The sequence below is a fragment of the Sceloporus occidentalis genome, unplaced genomic scaffold (assembly GCF_023333645.1).
Source record: "Sceloporus occidentalis isolate IW3139 unplaced genomic scaffold, rSceOcc1.0.p SCAF_166, whole genome shotgun sequence".
Classification (NCBI taxonomy): Eukaryota; Metazoa; Chordata; class Lepidosauria; order Squamata; family Phrynosomatidae; genus Sceloporus; species Sceloporus occidentalis.
The window spans coordinates 1,007,880-1,032,086 of NW_028317146.1; the positions used below are offsets into that span (position 1 = coordinate 1,007,880).

General features: G+C 38.2%; 1 protein-coding gene across 1 annotated transcript in view; it reads left to right on the plus strand.

Moving 5' to 3' along the window:
* Positions 1-24,207, plus strand: part of LOC149279423 (retinal-specific phospholipid-transporting ATPase ABCA4-like) — a 77,026-nt gene that overhangs the window by 49,718 nt on the left and 3,101 nt on the right. The window contains exons 21-46 of the mRNA XM_089501203.1: positions 3,763-3,894; positions 5,039-5,178; positions 5,358-5,495; positions 6,066-6,259; positions 6,721-6,805; positions 7,084-7,289; positions 7,528-7,576; positions 9,467-9,550; positions 10,815-11,017; positions 11,407-11,531; positions 12,339-12,437; positions 12,561-12,753; positions 13,304-13,398; positions 14,022-14,054; positions 14,341-14,446; positions 14,538-14,612; positions 15,003-15,172; positions 15,746-15,923; positions 16,708-16,823; positions 17,291-17,438; positions 17,620-17,743; positions 18,710-18,839; positions 19,517-19,637; positions 19,719-19,781; positions 20,566-20,672; positions 23,751-23,892. Of these exons, the coding sequence (XP_089357329.1) occupies positions 3,763-3,894; positions 5,039-5,178; positions 5,358-5,495; positions 6,066-6,259; positions 6,721-6,805; positions 7,084-7,289; positions 7,528-7,576; positions 9,467-9,550; positions 10,815-11,017; positions 11,407-11,531; positions 12,339-12,437; positions 12,561-12,753; positions 13,304-13,398; positions 14,022-14,054; positions 14,341-14,446; positions 14,538-14,612; positions 15,003-15,172; positions 15,746-15,923; positions 16,708-16,823; positions 17,291-17,438; positions 17,620-17,743; positions 18,710-18,839; positions 19,517-19,637; positions 19,719-19,781; positions 20,566-20,672; positions 23,751-23,892 (3,256 nt within the window). The remainder of the gene's footprint in view (positions 1-3,762; positions 3,895-5,038; positions 5,179-5,357; positions 5,496-6,065; positions 6,260-6,720; positions 6,806-7,083; positions 7,290-7,527; positions 7,577-9,466; positions 9,551-10,814; positions 11,018-11,406; positions 11,532-12,338; positions 12,438-12,560; positions 12,754-13,303; positions 13,399-14,021; positions 14,055-14,340; positions 14,447-14,537; positions 14,613-15,002; positions 15,173-15,745; positions 15,924-16,707; positions 16,824-17,290; positions 17,439-17,619; positions 17,744-18,709; positions 18,840-19,516; positions 19,638-19,718; positions 19,782-20,565; positions 20,673-23,750; positions 23,893-24,207) is intronic.

Consider the following 24,207-nt stretch of genomic DNA (forward strand, 5'->3'; position numbering starts at 1 on the left):
ACACATTATGGGGTGTCGTGTGACAGCGGCATATACCAGGAGCTGTAAATTCATACATAAAGTAGGTGTGTGTGGGAAAAATACACACACAAAAATATTACTGCAAACTTTGAAAAAATGCTGGTGGTAAAATATGTGCATGCAAAGAGTTAAAATACCAGCATTTAAAATACCCTGTGGTGTCTAGTTTTGAAAAATATATGGTTTTGTTGGGCACACTGAAATGGCCCGGCTCAAAGATGTACCAAATAGGGCATGGGCAGTGGATCCCAAATGCCAAAGTTCAACATTGAAAAAAGCGCATGCCCCAAATGTGGCCCTTTTGCCCCAAAACAGCCAGGCAAAATCATTCATGTGAGGTATTGCTGTACTCAGGAGATGTTGCTGAACACATATTGGGGTGTTTTGTGATAGTGACATATACGAGAACATTTTAATTCATACCTGAATTAAAATGTGTGTGGAAAACCAAATGCAAAAAAATGACTACCACAAAGTTTGACAAAGACTGGTGGTAGATATGGTGCATGGAAAGAGTTAAAATACTAGCATTTGAAATACCCTGGGGTGTCTAGTTTTCAAAAATATATGGGTTTATTGGGCACACTGAAATGGCCCGGCTCAAAGATGTACCAAATAGGGCATGGGCAGTGGATCCCCAAATGCCAAAGTTCAACATTGAAAAATGCGCATGCCCCAAATGTGGCCCTTTTGCCCCCAAACAGCCAGGCAAAATCATTCATGTGGGGTATCGCTGCGCTCAGGAGATGTTGCTGAACACATATTGGGGTGTTTTGTGATAGTGACATAAACTAGAACATTTTAATTCATACCTGAAGTAAAATGTGTATGACAAAACAAATGCAAAAAAATGACTACCATAAAGTTTGACAAAGACTGGTGGTAGATATGGTGCATGGAAAGAGTTAAAATACTAGCATTTGGAATACCCTGGGCTGTCTAGTTTTCAAAAATATATGACTTGATGGGGTAAATTGCATTGGCCGGGTTCAAAGATACCCGAAATGGCACATGGGGGGAAGAATTACCAGATTTGGAAAAAATGGCTTTGAAATAGCAAAACGCTACCTGTACTTATTGCCCCATAATGGGTAGAAAAAAGCAAAAAAACATAAAAACATTGGGTATTTCTAAACTCAGGACAAATAGTAGAATCTATTTAGCAGGTTTTTTCATTACCTTTTATAGATGAGTAAAAGATTTTTCAACTAAAAGTTAGAAACAGTCATTTTTTTCTAAATTTTTCACCATATTTTATAATTTTTTTAATAGTAAATAATATGATACAATCAAAACAATGTCATCTAAAGAAAGCCCTTCTTGTCCTGAAAAAAACAATATCTAATGTGTGTGGGTTCAGTAAACGGGAAAGAAGAAAATTACAGCTAAACACAAGCAGCGCAGAAATGTTAAAAAGGCCATTGTCACAAAGGGTACAAAAAGTAAAATCAGCCTTTGTCTCGAAGGGGTTAAGTAAGCAACACAAGAGCTATTTCCAGGAACTCGAGTAGCGATAGCAGGACAAGGTGTAAGCAAATGCTGTACCAATGCATAACATTACAAGCACATTCTGAGTCACATCCAACCGACCAGAACCATGACATTAGGGAACCCCTCATCTAATTCTCATGAAGATACCACACTTAAGAAGAAATAGGACAGACTGATTAATTATATAATGTGTCCTACTCTTGTTAGTGTTCATGAACCCACAGACTAATATACCTGTTATCACTCAACAATCTGAATCCCCAAAATACATTTTATAATTTAAACTACTTTTTGATAAAAGAATATTAAAACATAAGATGAACTAGTTAATGACCATAAAACACAATATCTGGAAATTACATTAAATGAAGAAAGGCCATTGGTTTGTTTTTTACTCTCATATAGAATTTTGTTTAAGTAATTATTAGACTTGGGCGCCGGCCAACTCTTCGTGTTAGTCTTTGTTTTCGTCTTTGCCGGTTCCTGAGTTTGGTTCGGGCAATCGTGTGAATTCTTCGTGTTTGTTTTTTCCTTCATTTTTTGCCGGATACACGGGGTTAACACGGTACGCACTACGCAACAGCTTTGGCGCTAGGATTTTAAAGGTCTCTCAAGCAACTCTATTGGTCGCCGGCAGGGGCTTCCTCTGCCATCAACCAATGAAGTGCACCTGCCCTTGGTCTCCCCGCTCTCTCCCCACTATACGAGTGACTCTATTGGTTGCCGGCAGGGAGCTCCTCTAGACCAATAGAGTCGTTTGTACAGACTTTTAACTCCTGGCGGTGAAACTCCACCTGGGGCATGCTCCAGGAGTTAAAGGTCCGTATGAGCGACTCTATTGGTCGCTGGTACGGACCTTTAACTCCTGGACAGGCGGAGTTTCTCTGTCAGGAGTTAATGGTCCATAAGAGCAACTCTATTGGTAGCAGGCAGGGGCCTCCTCTAGCATTAACCAATTGGTTGATACCAGAGGAGGCCCCTGCAGGCCACCAATAGATTCTCTCGCACTGTCACGAACCAGGGGAGCAGGTCTGATAGGAGCCCAGGTGCAGGGGATACGAGGGGCTCTGTCTGTACCCCACGATGCATGATGGCTTCGGGTTGGTACAGACAGGCGCAGGAAATAAATCAAAGACAGAAGATGCGGATTAAGAGTTGTATTGCATATGATGGTACAACAATATATATACAAGGAAAGTCACTTGGCAGGAAGCCCTCTGGTTGGGGCACACACGGCTGGAAGCCCTCTGGTTGGGGCACACACGGCAGGAAGCCCTCTGGTTGGGGCACACACGGCAGGAAGCCCTCTGGTTGGGGCACACACGGCAGGAAGCCCTCTAGTTAGGCACACACGGCAGGAAGCCCTCTGGTTGGGGCACACACGGCAGGAAGCCCTCTAGTTGGGGCACACACGACAGGAAGCCCTCTAGTTGGGGCACATACGGCAGGAAGCCCTCTAGTTGGGGCACACACGGCTAGAAGCCCTCTTGCAGGGCACACGGCTAGAAGCCCTCTTGCAGGGCACACGACTAGAAGCCCTCTTGCAGGGCACACGGCAGGTTGCCCACTTGCAGGGCACACGGCAGGTTGCCCACTTGCTGGGCACTCAACTTCGGAGTCCACTAGTGGGACAAATCCGGAACCAAAGCAGGAACAGATCAGGAACCAAAGCAGGAACAGATCAGGAACCAAACAGGCAGTCCTATAACGTCAATGTCAAGGCCCAGACTGAAGGGCTGGGCAGGTTTATATAGGCTGTGATAATCAGGTAGCAAGGTGGACCTGGACATTATAATCAGTTCTGAGTGGCAAGGGCGGCCACTGGTGGCTGGAAACGTGAAATCAGTAGCACCAAGTTTAAACAAGTCCATGCAGCGAAGGGTGAACGTTACACGCACAGACCTTTAAGTCCTCGGGCGAACCTACGGATTTCCGCTCCTGTTAACCTCTAAGTAGGCTAGACGGGGAAGGGACCAGGGAGATTAGTAGATTAACTAAAACAAACATGAAGATTCTTCATGTTGTGTGTCTTTGTCTTTGTGTACGTTTTGCCGCCGCCATGTTAGTTTCTTTGGTATTCAGGCAGAACATCCTTCGTCTAGTAATCATTTATAAACCAGGTAAAAAAGATAATCTTGAAGTAATTAAGGAAAACACCACAGTCGAAAACACGGTAGTGAAGTTGATTTTCAGTTATTTTTAACTTGTCACCATACATATTGGCTCTACATATGTTCTGTACTTATTCAGGTCGATTATTACTGGCTTATATCCACCAACATCCGGGACAGTGTGGATCCGTGGTAAAAATATTCAGACACACATGGATTCCATTCGGCAGAGTCTTGGAATGTGCCCTCAACATAACATCCTTTTCCGTCAGTAGGTATTAAATATGTCCTCATCTGGAATAACGCAAAGAATATTTAGGATCCAAAGTGATATTGTGATGGCTATAATGGGCTTGTTGCACCCTTATGTCCTTGCCCCTGTATCTCAGATTATCAGCTTGTCATGCAACTAGAGTTAGACTGTAACAAAGGGTGGTGATATTGGTAAAAAATACTTCAAAATAAAATAGTCTCAATCAGCACTAAAGAGTAACTGATCGTAAAATTGAATGCAACTTAAATCCATCTGAAGACTATGGTTTACACATTTCACAAGTATTCATAGAATCTGTGCCGAGTATATTTCCAGATGTGATAATTGCTCATAGCTGCCTGGGAAAAAAAAGGCATTCATAAATTATGGGGTAAAGAGCCTTGGGCATGTTATTGGCTCAGGCTACTTAGTCAAGTGTTCCAATAGGAAATAACAGTAGTAAACATATAACATGCCATTGAGGAAACAATGTTTTCTCTGTGTGAGTCACATGATTTATTACCCATAAAGGTGCTGTTCTGCTTACTGACAGAATTAAATTTATATAATAATACCTAACAGAATGCGCCATACAAAAAAGGTTGGAGGATGGACAGTCCCTTCATAGTCCCACAATTCCCACAAGTCTATCGCAAAATCTTGAGACCGAGGGTGCAACATGGCCTTTATAATTGAACGTGTAAGAGAATTTTAAGCATTTTTATCAACTAAGAACCAGGCTCCCGAATTCTATTTTTGTTTGTATACTTTGTTGACTTTGACAATTGTGTGAACATATGAAAAGGTGTTGAATATAAAAGTTTTAAATGAACATGTCTTGTTTATTCAGGCCCTTCTAACACCCTAACAAATAAACTCCATTTAGTAAATTTTTCAATTGGTCAATCTATGCCATCTATGTGGATCCGACCTCGTCAAGTTGGTCAACATGCATTATAATTTTTTTTTACAAAACCATCATTATATAATAACTCTCTTATTTCGCAAACAAAAATATATTTGGGAATTTTACAATGTAAACTTTTTTTTTTATTTGTTCCTATCTTTGTTTGTTTTTGCAAACATTTGACATTATATATGAGCATTAAATGTTTGAATGCTAGATGGCACAGAGAGAACTGACTCCATCTATCCCCTGCAGTCTAACAGTGGCAGAGCACATTATGTTTTATGCTCAGCTCAAAGGCAAATCCAAAACGCAAGCTGAGAAAGAGATGGATATGATGTTGGAAGACATGGGTATTCCCCAAAAAAGAGATGAGGAAGCACAAAATCTATCAGGTACGTATTACCTCTTACAATTATCTCTTAAATGATGTCTGGCTGTCTACTTCATAATATCCTTCAAGATTTTTTATGTATCTTTAAATAAGTTGCAAGATATCATACACTGCTGGACACAGTCATACAATTCAGTGGTGGATACGCTGACGTCTTTGATTATTTGTCTTGATACTCAGGTGGAATGCAGAGGAAATTGTCTGTGGCGATGGCATTTGTTGGTGAATCAAAAGTTGTGGTTCTGGATGAACCAACATCAGGTGTAGACCCATATTCAAGAAGATCTATTTGGGATCTACTACTCAAATACCGGTCAGGTAGGCTCCATTTCTCCAAATGTAAACACGCACGGGATGAGCATAAAGCTACCCAAAATCTAAGACAAGACCAAGGACTTAGATAAAGGTCTAAGTCTCTACACCAGGTAGAACCGGCAGACTAGATGGGCCGATAATTCTGTTTCTATGTTGTATCGTATTGATGTTTTATAGCTTGTTGTATTGGGCAGTAGTTTTTCTGCATATGTGTTTACACATTCTATGGTGAGGTATGTTGCATCATAAGAGAGAGATAAATACTCGCTTTTTGGATCTTTACTGTAATGTAATTTTTGGGGTTTTATAGCATAATAGACCTGCAATCATTTGTGGTTGATTACAATGCACTCTCATCTTTTTTACTACAAACAATCTATTAAGTTTATGATCCAGAGAGCAGACATTTTTCTTTCCATTTTGTAGCAGACTATTACTGGCAATAACTTTAATTGTAATGTAAAAAAAAGTAAATTAAGCTTTAAGATATTTAACATACATTTTGGATCCCATAATTCATAGCATTACTTACAAGATTATGTGACTTTTGATGTAGCTTATTTTGTTTACCAGGCCGAACCATTATTCTTTCTACGCATCACATGGATGAGGCTGATCTCCTTGGGGATAGAATTGCAATAATATCTCAAGGAAAACTCTACTGCAGTGGGTCTCCATTATTCCTGAAGAACTGCTTCGGCACAGGCTTCTATCTCACGCTTGTCCGTAGAATGAGAAACGTTAAAGAAATTAGAAAAAAGGACTCTGTAAGTGTGAGCATGTTACTTTACGTTCTCATATCAGCATATGCACGGACTACTCCTTCACTGTTATTAGTGCTATGCACTTACGTGCATTTCAGTATTATTATTTGCTATACCATGAGCTACCCATTAAGAACTTTTGTTTGTTTTGGGCAAAATAAGCAGTCATGGGCCACCACTAGTATCACTGACTTTTACTGAACAGTCCTTAGGAGAACCTGGTAGGAATACACATACTCAGGTTTAGTCAAATGCCAATTAGGAACACTGAAATCTGAATATGCAATAAATGTGAGCTCAGAAGATTACAGATTACTCTTATAACTAAACACCTTCTTCAAAAGACTGTCCAGGTCAACATAGATAAATTAGGAGCAATTTGGCAATTTGGAACAATTTAGTGTTGAAAACATTTAGCCCATTGGGTTTGTAAGCCTATGTAATGCATCCATTTCTTCCCGTAGGCTTCCTGTCGGTCCGACTGTTCCTGTCCTTGTCCAAGCTGTTCTCCTAAAGTAAAAGAAGACCCATTGGAAGAAGAGTTAGACGGTAAAGGGGAAACTCCTCTGATGTAGCACAAGTGACCTCTAGTGTCGATTCTCTACATTTTTATTTCAAGATATTGTGTTCTCTAGTCTAGGAGTTGATAAAGTCATTTGGTTTTAATGACACCTTGTTGTTTTGATCTTTGGCCTGTTTTTTCATTATTTTATTTGTTCATTTTTGCAGCAATTATATTTATATTTATATACAACATATATATATATATATATATACAATGGCTTTCTCTTTGTAATGTTAATTAATGTATAATTCTATATTCACAGGAGATGTCAGTGGGTTAACTGAGTTAATTCAGCATCATGTTTCTGAAGCTAAGTTAATAGAAAGCATTGGCCAAGAGGTGATCTATCTGTTGCCCAGCAAAGATTTCAAATACAGAGCCTACGCCAGCCTGTTCCGGGAGCTGGAGGAAACACTCGGGGACCTGGGACTAAGTAGCTTTGGCATTTCTGACACTCCTCTGGAAGAGGTGATGCTAAATAGATGCTGCTATAATATAGAGATGTATGTAGTCACTAAAATGCACAGCGCAAAACTTACAACCCCGGCCAGGAGCGAAACATTTCTGTTGTAAAAATCCAACAGGGAACAGGGAATAAATTCAAACAGGGAAGTAGACAACAGGCTATTAGTAAATAGAATCCCCTTAGTTTCCTAAGCAATACATTAGATTATCACTTAGTTGTAATTATTTTTTACCTCTTCAGATTTTCCTGAAAGTTACTGCCGATTCGGTGACAGGAACAGAAACCCCAGGTACTGACCATCATTGTTAAAAAAATAAAATACAAAAATAATCAAATATGTCCACTTCTCTATCTGTTTAAATACAACCAGGGGCGTACCTAGAGTATTTGGCACCTGGGGCGGATCCTGTATGTGGCACCCCCCCACACACACTGCATAGCTTCTACCGTTATATACTGGCGCAGACACTGAAGGTGGTACAGCATAACACTTACTGTTATCATTATATACTGAGGCAGACATTGACGGTGGTACAGCATAACACTTATCACTATATACTGAGGCATAAATTGACGGTGGTACAGCATAACACCTATCACTATATACTGAGGCAGACATTGACGGTTGTACAGCATAACACCTACCACTATATACTGAGGCAGACATTGACAATAGTGCAGCATAACTCCTATCACTATATACTAAGCCAAACATTGATGTGGTGTAGGCCTACCACTTCATTAGTAGTAGGGATGCACCAAAACGAATTCTGGACTGAAACCGAAAATGCAGCATTTACCTGGCCGAAACCAAATATGACCCCCACACCATAAAAAAAAAATCTAACACTTTTATTTAAAGTAAGTAACACACCAAAATAGGACAAAACAATTAAATAACAATATTAATATATATATATATATATATGATTGTTAACAGCAATCACATTCCTATCATGCCCAGGCATACCCAGATTCCAGGATGTACTCGCAGACTTGGCATGATAGGAGTATGATTGCCCTATCTACCCCTTCTCACTCCCTTTTGTCCTACCTACCCCTTCTCACTCCCTTCTCCCTATCTACCCCCTATCCCCCGTCTCACTCCCTTCTCCCTATCTACCCCCTCCTAACTATCTACCCTCTCCCCCTTTGAAGTTCACTTACCTTTCAGGAGTCCTGCGGTGGGGGTGCAAGGCCTCTGCCTCCCAGCTCTGCCACTGTATGGAACAGTATAGAGTGATGGGAGTTATGATGTACTAGAGCATAATTATATAATGAAAAATACATTGGAAATGGTACAGCATAACACCCATCACTCTCACACACTTACCAATCCGCACATATACCAATCCACACATATACCAATCCACACACATACCAATCCACACACATACCAATCCACACACACACCAATCCACACACACACCAATCCACACACACACCAATCCACACATACACCAATCCAGACATACACCAATCCACACATACCAATCCACACATATACCAATCCACTCTCACTCACTGAATGCTTTCCTACCTTTCCTCTTTTCTCCTTACAGCTTCTTTTCCTCCTCTTCGCTCCTCTTCTTCAGTTCTTCTGTCTTCTTCCGGTTCAGTGGGCGCGGCTTCAGTGTTGTGCGCCGGGATCTGACAACAAATCCCGGCGCACAGCAGCTGTTGCCGCACGGATCGCAAGGGAGCGATATCGGAGGTCTTTAACAGACCTCCGGCTCCCTTGAGTGATTTTAAGTCACCCCCCTGATGAGCGGCACCCATTTGCATAACTTTGTTGTATAGCACAACAGAATCTGGTGGTACTATATAAAGGAACCTTTAGGCATATTTAGTCCCTTTGCTGGACAGATAGAAGCTCTCAAACATCTCCTCAACAACTGCTGGTAGAGTCTTGGTTTTAGCTACATCCATTTGGGTCAAATGCTAAATGCAGGGCAATATCGCTCTTCATTGCCTAACCAGCCAGTCACTTCATTGAACCCAAATATCATCTGGTTGCCTTATCCACACCACTGGGGGTTCATAGTAGAAGCTGCTAATAGGCCAGTAGATCACATTTTCATTGCACAAACAGACAGATACCATTTCAAGAGGAATTCTTCTCATTTTATTGACAAGTTGTTTTGCTCGGTTTGTATTTTATTTCCAAACGGAATAACAGAAGAATGGATGTTACAACAGCGAAAATCCAGAACAAGTCTAGCTGCAGATAGCAAGGCAGCGGTTATCAATATTGAAATCAAAGGTAACTCAAGTTGGATAAAGATGGGTGAACATGTCCACCAGTGAATTTATATAGGAATGGAAATTATAACCTTAAAAACAGCAAAAATTGTTTAGGTAAACCTGTCCCATTTTTGGTGAGAACTGTACATAAATAATGATAACATTATTTATAACATTATTTATCACGCTCATTCTTTGGCTTTATAACATTCAGTATACAATTTTCTTTGGAGCAGGTTTCCCTAATACAATAAATAATAAGAAAAATAATAATGTCATTCTAAAAATAGATGAGCTGAGTCAGATAATTTGTATTTGTTGATCAGTACTTGAAGCCATGAAGGCATTACGCACATGTGTTTTAAAGGTATTTTGAAAAGGTCCATCTCTTCTAAGTATGTTAACTTTAGAACTAACAGAATTTCTAAACTAGAAAAGTACTAGTAACCCAATACAAAACTCACTGGCTGGTTCATCCATCCTTATCATGTACTTGAACCATGAAGCTGCACTTTTTATTGGGCATCTTGGGGCTTGCTTTCTCCATTGCTTATAAAGTTGCTGCTTAGAAATATATCTTATATATCAGGACTGCTGTTGGGGTAGGTAACCTGCTTGCACTCTAGATGCGCTTTAGGTCAATGATAGGCAGTTGCTGCTTGTCAGTCCAACTCTACTTATCATCATGGCTGGATGATATCAGCAATTACAGTATAATTGTAGTACTATGTATTATGAAGCTGTTTTCAATATGAATTATGTAACCTATTACTTCCCTAGGGCATTGCTGTGTTAACTTATTGTATAGCCACCGGAGTATTCACTAGAACTACTCTGTAGAGATTGTGTGCATTTAACCCCACACTCTCCTCCCCACCTGTCTGACACATGAAAAGTTAATGTGTTGAATGGCATAAGTGTTTAAAACAGCTCGGTGAGAATAAGCTTGAACAACATTTCTGTCCAGGAATGCAAAGACTGAGATAACGCTGCTGGGCTTTTTATTTCTAAAAATTCAAAATACTTCTTCTTAAGTGTCCAATGTTAATGAATGAATAAGAAAACAATTGTTAATGGAAAGGCTCTTCTATTTCCTTCTGGCTGAACTTACTTGATATGTCAAGACAAAAATCTTAAACATCATGAACATGAAATCTTGGGCATCTTTTATGGAGTATAGCGCTTCTGATGTTTATTCAGCTAATCTTTATGCAAGTCTGCAGCACTGCAGTTTAGCCATTTCTTGTGAATACTAAGGTCTATCAATTGATCCCAAATTTCAGAGCCACAAGGGAAAGACTCTCAAAAGGTTGATGCTGAAAATACACAACATGATGCCCGCACTAAGCCTCCCAAGCTTGATGAACGAGATGGAAGAGGATCTAGACAAATAAAAGGCAGTGAACTGATGCACCAGCAATTTAAAGCACTCCTCATTAAACGTTACCACCATGCCACTCGTAGTCATAAGGACTTTCTTGCTCAGGTAAGGTTTTACCAACTGGTGAGACAATGCAGGGTTTTACACAGGCAGGGTCTGCTGTATTACATTGTATTTCCTCTATTATTCTCTTCATTCTCTATTTAACCTTAACACAATTCTGAACGTCACTCCAACTCAACTTCAACGGCAGATCATCATGCCTATTTCCATTAATTCATAGCATTCATTAACCATATTGGAATTCTGAATCTTTCTATAAGATGCTATAGATTCCAATGACCTATGGGTAGTCCCAGCCAGCCACTCATGTGCAGTGTCTCTACAGTAACACTGGCTGTTTGTATGGTCTCACTCATCTTCTCAACTAATCAATAATTTGCACTAACGTGCTAACGTGTCATTTCTTATACCTTGTCCATTTAATCTTATAGATTGTGCTTCCTGCAAGCTTTGTGTTACTGGCCCTTGTGTTCACTCTCATTGTTCCTCCTTTTGGAGAATATCCTAGCCTCACCCTTCATCCATGGATCTATGGGCAACAGTACATGTTCTTCAGGTGAGAGAAATCAGCATATATGTACTTACTTTTTACTTATCCTTATCTCCTTCATGTTAAATCAGACACACATATTACCCTAACTAGGCAAGAAGAAGTATTATGGATAATATTAGTCTTGTAGTTCCTTAGATGACTACATGGGATACACAAAAAGACCTCTTGTCTTCCAATGAATCAATGTATTCTAGAACAGGGCTGTGCAACTTTAGTACTTGAAGGCTATAAACGGGCCTGGAATCCTGTGCATCTTTGCTAAATAATAATGCTTAATTGAGATGCATGTGCTCAAGCTGGGGTATCCAAAAAGTGTGGCTTGTTTGCAGATCTTCAGACAGAATGTGTTTCACAGTATCCCTCTTCTTTGCTATTTTGGGTTTTTTAGTATCAAAAGAAGACATGACCCAGTTTGATACAAAAATGTTGATTTTTACATCTTCAAATTGTCCCAAAGGACAACTAGGATATGTTACATTTACTCCTCGTTCTGTCCATGTTTTGTAAAAACTATTTATACAGCCATCTTGATGATTAGACGTGTTACACAAGTCTGCTTATTGTACAAGATGTAAGCTAGTCAACATGTACCAAATATGTTCTGGGCAATGTTTTTAACTTGCCACTTAGGCAGAAAATTTCCAGCCTGTACTTCCTGTTGTGCAATAATTGTAAATAGTATTGAGGATATGATTTGAATTCAGATCTTGTTTTTTTCTGTTCTTGAACTTTTTAATGATGATTCATGTGATTATATTGGTTGACCATATCAGGAAAATGTATTCTTATCATCTTTCCTCCTGACCCTAGCAATGAGCAGCCCGGAAGTGAACAAATGGTTCCTATAACAGACGCCCTCCTAAACAGTCCAGGCTTTGGGACTCGCTGTATGACAGAAGAACCACTATCGTAAGTAATCAAAACACCAAGTCAGAATGTTCTTTGACCGAAGAGAAACATTTACTGGAATTTTACGCTTTGTGCAATTTATGTTGTAATACATCTTAAGTAAACTCTATTTTTTTTTTTTAGTAAAAAGTTTCTGTGCACCAATACTTCGAATGAGTGGATTATCCCATCTGTTCCTCCAAGTGTTACCAGCTTACTGTTATCTCGGAACTGGACTCCTGAGTTCCCATCTCCATCATGCACATGTAGTACAAAAAGTAAGCTGATTATGCTCCCAGAATGCCCTGAGGGAGCAGGCGGACGCCCTCCACCCCAGGTAAATCCCCATATACAGCTGATTTTAGTAGCTTAGCAGAAAAATGACCGATTGTGATGATTGAAGCTGTACACATGTACAGTAGATAGTGTCTATTATTTTTTATTGATTTATCTAGCACCACCATATTCTACAGCAAGTTAAAGTGAAATTCAAGAAAACTCCATACATTATAAGCTTGTATTAGAACCCTGAAAACACATTGGACTTATTGGATTTATTACAAGATAATTTGGAGTTGTCAGACATGGAAGAGAATTGCACAAACTGTTAGGAAGTAGTGGTTTAACGTTGGAGCTTAGTATTCTGGTGACTTTTTAAGACTGGTTACTCTTTAGATTAGTGAAGAATTTGCAATTAAGGCTTCACACATTATGCAGCATCCTTTAAAAAAATACTGGCTAGGATAGGAAGCTTCAAGCTCCCATCATAGTCAGCCATTGGGAAGTGCACGTGTTCCGTGAACTTTACAAATCTTATTCACAAGATTCCAAGATATATGAATGTAAGATAACAACTTATTTGAATATCTTTATGTTTATATCCTCAGAGAATTCAGCCCAGCTCCGAGATCCTACAGGACCTGACAGAGCGAAATATTTCGGATTACCTTGTGAAAACATACCCCAATCTGATAAGAAGCAGGTGCTGTGGAATGTTCCCTATTACCTTTTACAGTTTCCATGTGATACAGCTTTCTTTCTTTTCTAAGAGATGTGTTTTCAAAATCTATCTTCTATGAGGTTTACAAACTCTCCCCAGAGTCCACCAACATTTCAAAGCAGTTTTCATAAATCCCTTTTCTGGAAATTAAGAATTGATATAAATGCACATGTTGCGAATAAAAGTCATTGGGTATAGCGGAGGAGGATAGTTACTAACCATTCAGTTGAGATGAGTTGGAAGAAAAGTGACTTCAACTCATCTCTGTTGACTGTACAGAAGCAACTAGCATATTCACTAAAGTTAACATGACTATGGCTACTCCAACTACTGACCAGAGTTGGGTTTATTGAATGCAGTTAAGTGCGGTCAGGTGAGTTACTGTTGACCACTAAGAATTTAAGAATACAATTATTTAATAATAAGAATTTGTCTTATCATGCCTAATTAAGAAAGGTGCAAAAAAAAACATAAGCGCCCCTTTAATATTTTTCTTTAATCTATTATAATTTACATACCTAGAAACTTTTACTTATTACTGAAAAAAATAATAGTTTGGATATTAGAATTGCTTTATAATATGTTTGTATATTAATCTCTTTTAGTATGAAGACTAAATATTGGGTGAATGAACAAAGGTACGTGTAATATAATATGTACATAATATGTTTTTTTTTTTAAAACATCAAATATTTTCCTGTCAAGTTTCCTTAAGTTGATACTACTAGACCCTAATTAGTCTCATACTTTGTGTACTGTACAATACTACTTAGGATTACTTTTTATTGTTACTTGACTACCTTGCACGGAGTAATTATTGATATTATTGAATGTTAGCCCCACTCACATGAAATAAACCTCTGCATGGCAGAAGTAAAAGATGTGGCTTAAGTGCTGTGAAATATTTTATTTACTTTCCTGTAGATACGGTGGGATTTCTGTCGGTGGTAAACTTCCGGTTCTAGAAGTTGAGGGTCAAAGCATCACAAACTTTTTCACTCATCTTGGCCAGATGATCAATGTGACAGGAGTAAGCAAAGCAGACCTTTTTTTTGTGGTTTTATGTTAAAAAAAAAATATGTATTTTGATTAATTTTATATGTTCTTTGCATTTACAATAGGGAATTACTACAAAGGCTGTTTCACAACAACTGCCTGCCTTCCTCAGAGATCTGGAAACTGAAAACAACATCAAGGTATAGAACCGTATTCTCAGGAATATGTGCTGCTTTTCCTGGACATTAGTAAAGTGTTAGAGGTTCTCACTTGACCTGCTACCAAGTAATAGACAGGGTCAGACATAAAAATAGAAACAGATTATTGAGCCGCTGGCAGAAAAAATGCCATCAACTTATGGAGTTAGTTCTAGAAATGTGAGGACCATTTTGTAATGTAGCATCAAACACACATAAAACAGACTTGCTAATCACTGTTGCTAGTATAGATCAGTAATTATGTTGCCATATTAGCTTTCCTAATGAATAATAATATATACGTTTAAATATTCTGTTGCCATATTAGCTTTCCTATGCTACTACCCATAATTTGGAGAACTGTATAGTAGTGTCTTACATTGCTTTTTCTAGGTTTGGTTCAACAATAAAGGTTGGCATTCCATGGTCATCTTCATCAATATTGCTAACAATGCTATTCTCAGAGCCAACCTCGGTGATGACAAGGACCCTGGCGAGTATGGTATAACTGCAATGAACCATCCATTGAATCTCACAAAGGATCAGCTTTCGGAAGTTACAGTGTAAGCAGACAGCTTAGCTAGCCTGTACTGACACTTACTGTCCTTGAAAGCTATAATGTTGACATTGCAAGTGCAATAAGTGCAATACTGTGCCCAAAAAACTTTAACATTCACCTTAATATTTTCTATACTGTTACACAAGTAATAACATATTTCCACTTGAATAAAGTGCATTTGGGCTTCAAAAATCCATAAATATTAGGTCTAGAATATTTTGCCAAAAATCAATAATCAGTTAATGTAGACATCATCAATATTAAGGTATATGGACATTCAAAGAAAGTACTCACCTTGATGAATTCTAACTAAGAGTTTTAAATATATATTTATAATATCTTGCTTAATATGGATTTTACTTATGAAATTGGGCAAAGCAAAAAGTGGAAGTTCTCTAACCAAAAAGTTTTCTCATTCTAGACCAAAACACACTGGTTGAGGTCACACTGATTGCCGTCTCCATTCTCTACATGGGATATTCATCACATATAATGTATATGTTGTAAATAAGCTGGAAAGGCTCAGGTTTATCTCTATTCAGATTTGCCATTGGTGTTATGTTATTTTTTTTTACAGATTGACTACTTCAGTGGATGTGGTGGTTGCCATCTGTGTGATCTTTGCTATGTCATTCATCCCAGCCAGTTTTGTTCTGTACTTGATTCAGGAGAGGGTGTCCAATGCTAAACATCTTCAGTTTGTCAGTGGTGTCAGCCCCACAGTGTACTGGTTCACAAATTATGTCTGGGACATTGTGAGTAACTCTAAAAAAACATAATGGTTATATATTAATTTAGCATAAAGGGAGAGAGTATTAGTTTAACCTACATATCTTTTAGACTGATTGAATTCATGTGACCATAAAATGAACAATAACTGACATAAGACTGTCATTATATGAAATAGACAATAACGGTACAGAAGATGTCTGCTGTGCTCTTCTAGGCTTACAATGTATTACGAGGTTGAGGGACAATGAGACAGAAGGCGAGGGACTGTTTGGATAAAGATTATGTTGAGAAGTCTTAGTGTGGACATCTCAGTGAGAAGATGGTTTCTTTAAGGCTGTAGATTGTGGGGATTCGAAAGAGGGGTCATCTGCTTTTCTGAAAAAGTAATATTTGAGTGAGCATTAAAAGTCAGAATAAGTAGAGGATGGTTTGCCAGAATGGGTTAGGGAATTGCTGAGAATCAGTAAAGTACAGATAAAATCCTAGATAAGCTCAATCATATAGCAGGAGCTGGTTAGGGGGCAGCTGGGGGTATTAAACAATTTCACTCCAATAATGAAAACCCTGGAACCTGTAGTACAAATCTTGGCAGGATAGAAAAAAAAAGGGGAAAATACAGTTATTACTATAAGAGATAATGGGAATGACATTAATGGCTGAATGGGAAGGATGCATGGTTACATTAATAATTAATGCTTTTAATAACATAAAATATTTTAATAACATAACTCATAGCTGTATGACTTTCAGAGTGGTGCACCCTGACCAGAATGAATGTCTCCAATGTCTTTTTCTTTCTATGTCCAGGTGAATTATGCTATCAGTGTTATTATGGTTGTTGCAATATTCATTGTATTTGAAAAGAAAGCCTATACGTCCTCAGCTAACCTACCTGCTCTCATTGCACTGCTCTTCTTCTACGGGTAAGAATTTATCATTTACTAGGGTTATTGTACATCCAACTGTAATAGGTTTTGCTGACGTAATGAGGTCAGTACTAAATTAGATTGCTAACACAGTACAGCTTTAACGTGAGAATTAAATAGCTATACTGAGATATACACATATGTAACACGCATAAATCTATGTAACATAGATATAGATAAGACATAGATAGATGTATAGATTAGATATGAATATATTCATCTAGCATTATGCCTAAAAGGTCTAAAAAGCTATCACTACATATTAAGTTTGGTCTGTTTATTATTTAAACACTCTGGGGTCTCTTCACTAAAGGGAGAGCTGTCAAGTTTTCAGGAGGAGTTGCTACCTTGTGAACACCCCCAATAGTGAATAGACCCCAATGATGGGAAAATAACTTTTTGTTTACGTGAGTTGTGTCTACTTTTTCCAGTTCTTCCCTCTAGTGATTCTTCTTCATTTACAGATGGGCTGTGATCCCCATGATGTATCCTGCTTCTTATCTGTTCAATGTACCAAGCACAGCCTATGTTGCGCTGTCTTGTTTAAATCTCTTTATTGGCATAAATAGCAGTGCCATCACTTTCATCTTGGACCTCTTTGACAACAACAGGGTAAGTATAGACTTATAGTATTTAACAGTGTGGTGTAGGTTTGTTTGTTGTTTTTTTTTGATTCTCAGAAATAAATATCTATATTCCTGTAGCGCTTGGGTGTTCAGCTTGCCCCTCATCTCAATGACCCCCGTAAATGCTCTATGTGGATTGGTACACTGTGTCATGTTGTTCTTTTCAGGCTTTGTTAAGGTTCAACGAAAGGCTGAAAGACATGCTTTTAATCTTCCCACACTTCTGCCTGGGCCGTGGACTCATTGACTTGGCGATGAACCAAGCTGTGACTGATGTGTATGCTCGATTTGGTGTGTATTACAAGGTGCACTACTGGCATTAAATGTTTAAATTATCTACTTGGCAACCACCAAGGTGACGAAAACTCTTTCTACATTCCTATTCCTGCTTCTCTCACTCAAGCATGGCTTGTGGTGTGTTTTAGTGCTAGCACTGTGTGTCGGAGCATTGTGGAAGATATCAGGTATCTCAATGGAAACAAAGGAATTTGCTTCTCTTGCCTCCCAGTCCAATTTTTAAACAACTGCTCCCTGGCTGTTTATAGACCAGAAAAAAGATACTGCTTATTATCTATAGTTCTATAAGGCCATCACATCTGTGTCCTTACATTGAAACGTTATAAATTAATTGACACAGGGGCTCTTCAGATAATATCTAATTGTCCTTCTGATGGTGGCCAACAGTAAATTTGTCATGAGATAAGAATATGAAGTAGGTTGTCTATACTCCAATGATTCAGCTATGGCATATCAGCAAGTAAAGCACCAACTGGGTTGCCCAGATATAATTAAATCCCAGTAGAATATTAAGCAGTCAGCTCTAGAGCATGTCACCCTGAAAGCTTGCCCATTTACCCCAAGACTCTAAGTAAACATCCTGAGAGTCAGCTTCAGACCCTGAGAGTTCCCTGTTACATGTATATTATAGATAAAGTATGTGGAGAGACATCATTCAACCACAGTTACGCCAATGAAATCAGTAGATGGTAGTAAATTGTATTCTTCCATGTTGGAACAGGAAGAAAAAAGCACCACTTAACATGTTTTGCCCCAAAGGAGGTGCTTAGTCTTAGGCAAATGCATATATATAGTCAGGGAGAAGGAATATCTCGCTGATGCTAAACATGCTTAGCCAAGTTTTTGATGTCTTGCCCACTGGAATATGTCGTGATCAAGCGATGCATTACCAGCAGATGGCCTTAATGCATGTTGTGAATACGCAAGAAACACATTTCTTTTTTGTTTGTTTATTTTCAGGTGAGGAACATATCACAAATCCTTTCCAGTGGGAGTTCTTGGGTAGAAATATCTTTGCAATGGCAATTGAAGGAGTTTTATACTTTGGTTTAAATCTACTTATTCAGAACCGCTTCTTTCTTAGCGCATGGTAAGATACACATATCTCCAACTAATGGGGAAATAGGCAGAGACACACAGATATGGGCTAAAAGTGTGATAATGTATTATTTAGTAATTATTAAATGTATAGATGTAAAAGATGATTTACGCCTTATACATACCTTGTCATTTGGCTGGATGTAGCTTACTAGCCTCACCATTCAATAATGAAAATGCCATGACTATTACTGGACTCCGTTTGGGGTCTTAACAGGTCAGCAACACCTAAATAAGAATGGATAACATATGAATTAGTACACTGAGAATATACAAACTTAACAAGTGCATTGCATTTTAGAGATTGCTGTCAATCTGTTGTGTAGAAGAGAATGTATAGATGTACTATGTGTAGTTCTTACTATTGATTAGAGAAGTTAATGTATAAATATGTTGGTCAAACACTTCTCCTTCATAGTATATGATAGGAGATAATGCCCTCGTGCCATTGAGATACAAAGCAGATAGTTGTCATACCAAAAAGAAATAAATGCAGACTGGACTTTAATCTGCACATTCTTAAATGGTCTGGTGTTCATTCTAAAGATAACAGTCCATTGATAAGTAATACAAGGAGACACTCTGCAAAGGATCTTCCTTGTGACATGGGCACAAACTCAACAAAATGTACTTAGAAACTACAAATATAGTATTTTTTGTTTATTCTAGGGTTTCAGAGCCAAGCAGAGGTGCAATTGACGGTGAAGATGAGGACGTGGCACAGGAGAGACAGAGAGTCATGAAAGGTGGTGGAAAAAATGACATTTTAAAAATTAAGGAATTAACAAAGGTAAAATCTAATTTAGGGAGTAACTATATTCACTTGGATGTGAAAGCATTGAAATATAACATTTTGTTTTTCTCCATTTAGGTGTATGTGGGTAAACAGGTCCCTTCTGTAGACAGACTGTGTGTCGGAGTCCGTCCCGGAGAGGTAGGCCCTGCAAAAAGATCAATTTACTAACTAAAATTGATGTTAATGGGCAGTCTAGATGGGCTCAATGGTTCTTACCTGCCAACTATGTTGTGAAGCTTTCCATAACTGCGATTCAAAAGGTTTAATTTGTAAGCAAACATTTGTTTTCTGCGTTACTGATTTTACTCTGATCTGAGATGTTTTTAGATTTTCTTAACCTTTATCAAGAACAATAAAGTCTAATTGCACCATCTGTTGGTCAGTTGGGTACAGCGTCTTTACATTTCAATAAACCCAAGTGACATATTTACTACTTCCAATGAACATAACACGAGAATAATGGAATTACACAGAAACAATAATTTTCAATAGATCAGTGAAGTATAAATTGAAAGGTGTGATGCATTGTATGGGGGAAGATCCCGGTAATTTTAAGCCTGGGAAGATTCATCTAGAAACATGTCCTACCACCTAACGATTGAGTTTCGTTTTTTTAATTTGCAGCCACATTGTACATTGTACATAGCTGCTGTCTGGAATGCATCTCAGGAGACATTGGGTCTCCTGTCCCCAACAATGTCTGGGTTCCTATATTTCTTTTAAGGGACATCCACAGTTTACACGCTTAAGTGACAGCCGGCACTTGCTTTTGACCCAGGACAGTAATACATTTTCTGCAGCTGTGTTTGGAGATGTTACTAAATCGGTTTTTAATAAAGACTTTAGCTAATGTCTGGTTTTAACTTCATGAATTAACGCAGCATTCAAACCATATAAAACCCTGCTTTTATGTTTAATCCAGTGTTTTGGTCTGTTGGGAGTGAATGGTGCTGGGAAAACTACAACTTTCAAGATGTTGACTGGAGATATTGATGTAACATCAGGGGATGCAACTGTGGCTGGATATAGGTAAATATGTAAAATAAAAAACATTTTTAAACATGAGCAGATATCCCAGGATTTGTTTACTAGAGAATGGATTATTTAGTCAAACGTCATACCTTTTTTGTAGGGCCACCATAGAAAAAGATCTATAATCCCTAAAGGTCATGTGACTTTGCATGATATATATAATAATCATTTCAATTTACACAATGCATTTTCTGTAACACATACCAGCAGTAAAAGGTAGCTGCACAGATAGCACATGAAAGATCCACAGAAATATACTATTTTATAATCTTAACAGTGCACTTTGTAATAGATAATATAACAAAGACTTTGTTATATTTATTACTAAATTCACTGTTGAAATTAGATGGTGGAAACATTTTGACTTTGCCATCAGATGAATTTTGGACACCATTGATCATGCCCCTTATTACTGTTATTTTTTGTGAATAATTTTTTGACTGGAAGGATGATCTGTGATCGCTTTCTTTAGAGAGCGAGGTGTCGTTTGGGACAGCCTTTTTTTTACACCAATTGGACTCTTCAATTGGTTCTTTATTTTTAGTTTTCTTTTTCTTCTTTTGTTGGGTTCAATGCGGCATGATTATGACTTAGTTAAGGGTAATGCAATTTTTGATGTATTACCACGCTAGCATCTATAATATATTAAAACAGTGGAAATAAGCGCCTGTCTCTAAGCTGTTTTGTGAGAATGTAGCGTATTTATTTTTCTGTGATATTTGTATGTATTTTATATTAATTCTGGTGTCTTACTATAATAAAGGAGGGCAGAAGGGATATGTACCACATGTTCGCAAGTCCTTTTCATATGTGTTTGGATAGTATTAACATTTGGTTAATGTTAATGTTAATGTTATGTTGTGCCAATAAACACAGAGAGGTGTAAACTCATTTAGCTATACTTGGATAACCGTACTCTGGATTCTTTACATAATATATCAGCTTGTATTTGGGTTTCACATTAAATGTTACTTATAGAGAGCCAGCAGTTTCTGTAGCGCTGTAACAATAGGGGGAGTGAAAATTATTTAGAAGTATTAAATATTTCATTAATTTCTGTTGACTGTTGTCTAAGCATTTGTTGTACTTGGCCAAGAAATAGTATTGCTGCGAATGTTACATTTTACTGCACTTTTATTGATTTCCACTCTTGGCATATGGCGTAATATACTTCTGGGGGTAATAAAACCAGGAGCATATCTGTCTGGGAAACTGAGTATGACATTGCATAAAGCTAAGAAATTGACTTCTAAGCAGCATTGTGGAGGCTTGTAGGAAACATTCAAGTTTGTGGCTAGAGAAAAACATTAACAACTTAAGTTGTGTGTGTTAATGAATGCATCTCTACAACAAAAGGACAGATATGTTGGTTGGTTTAAGGTAGATGTCCCATACTGGCCAATCATGGTTTCTATGACTTCTTATGGTTCAGTGAATGGTCTTTGTAAATTGTTGCAATGCACGGCGGTTCTGTGGTGGCAATGACCATGCCTTGTAGTGTAGACTGTCAAAAATGCAGTTCTGAGATACCGTAAACTGACCACATTCAAGTATCCAGGGGAATGTACCCTTACCCATCTGGCCCTCAGACCCCTTACCAGTGGTCTGTGTTTGTTGTAGGTATTTGAGTATTCGCAAGACCAGGAAGCAGGATTTATTTGAAAAAAAATATGTAACACGATGGTCATAGCACTTAACCTTTCATTTTGGAGCTATTAAGTTATGTGGGAAAATAGAGTAAAACATTTTTGAATGACTGTATTCTAATGTGTTTCATAGCCTTATGTCACTCACATAGTTAAACTGTTCCCGCTATTAAATGCCATAATCTGTCAGGTAGAAAAAATGTCCCCTGCAGCAGAAAACAGCCTATACACCTGTCCTACTGCTCGGAAGCAGAGTCAACATGTTTTGAATCCGGACAGTGTCAATTTGCAGATCATTTGTTTAGGAAAAAAACATTGTTAACAAAATGAACTTGTTCCCCATAACCTCAATGCTTTTTCTGTGATGTCAACTCAAAAACATGTTTTTAACCTAGAAGCGGTGAAGGTGAAAATAATGTAGAGCATATCCTCGTCTGGTGGGCAAAGGTCCAATCACACACTGTTTATGTCATATGTTATGTTTTAGATTAGTTCAGATTAGTGTATTTCACTTCAAGTACATGCGCAGGCTAATGATATATTATTAATGAGATTGCTCATTGAGGACTCTACCGGGAAGTTGCTGGGATAGGTTTCCAGCTTATGTGTAACCAATTAATGTGCCGCAAAATAAAAGGGTGTCATTGTGCTGCTGTAATGGCGGTTGTGGCACATCCAAATTGCAAATTACAAACATTTCAGAGAAAGAGACGATCAGTGACATTATTGCGTTATATCTTGATGCATATGTAACACAGTATTAGTAAAGAAACGTAATGATCGATCATTTTTAGATTTCCAAATAGAAGACATCCTAGCTCACATCCCAGAGCCGCATTGCCCTTGGGAAGCGACAAGCGATGCCCCCACTCTCCCTCATATGCCTGGTCTCTAAAGTCATATCTCACAGCTCCGTTTCACTATTTCACACAGATATTATGAACAGCAAACCCCAGTGACCTTCTCGGGCGGACCCTAAACTTGGGACATTCCATAAAATTCTCACTGATTTAACTATGTATTATATAGGGCCATCTTTCTTTCTTGGCAAGTGAAGCTCATTGGGGTCAGACCTTCATAATGTATGCTGATCATCAGAAATGTACAACTCTTCTGAAGATTCCCTCTTAAATGAATAGACTCAAATGGCATAGACACACATCCACATAGTTGTGCTTTCTGACCTCCTTAGTTCATATAATTTCCTCCCCTATTTAAATTTTAACCTTATTAATCCTTTAATTTTGGACCACTCCATTTTTTAAACTTTGCTCCTTGCAATTGCGTCTCTGCCTCGCCATTGGCCAAAATTTCAAGTATCACCTCCCTGTGAACACCGGCAATCATATAATGATATATGTAAGACAACCATATATTTAGGCATATATTTCTGAAGAAATAGAATTCAGATTTTACCCTTGTCTTTCAGCATATTGAACGAGACCGGTGATGTTCACCAGAACACAGGTTACTGTCCTCAGTTTGATGCTGTCGATGAACTTTTGACAGGCCGCGAACACCTGCAACTTTATGGCCGTTTGAGAGGGGTTCCTGAGGATGAAGTTGATAGGGTAAACTAATCCAGTGATATAATTGACACCAATCACATGTGAATCGTTTATACAAATATATAAAGAATATACTTGCCAGAGGCGCACTGCAGCAACCCTCAAAAAACACTCCTCTCAGTGTTCAAAAACAGGAACCACAAGAATGGGGGCGCAGGTGCATGTAGGGAAAAGAACAAAATATAATAGTGTAATCCCGTGGGTATATCAGTATAATAATAATATATAGCAACTGCACTGACAAACAATAGCATTGTTATGGCTCTGGTGATAGTAATTTCTCAAAATTATATCATTAACTTTCCACCCTATATGTGG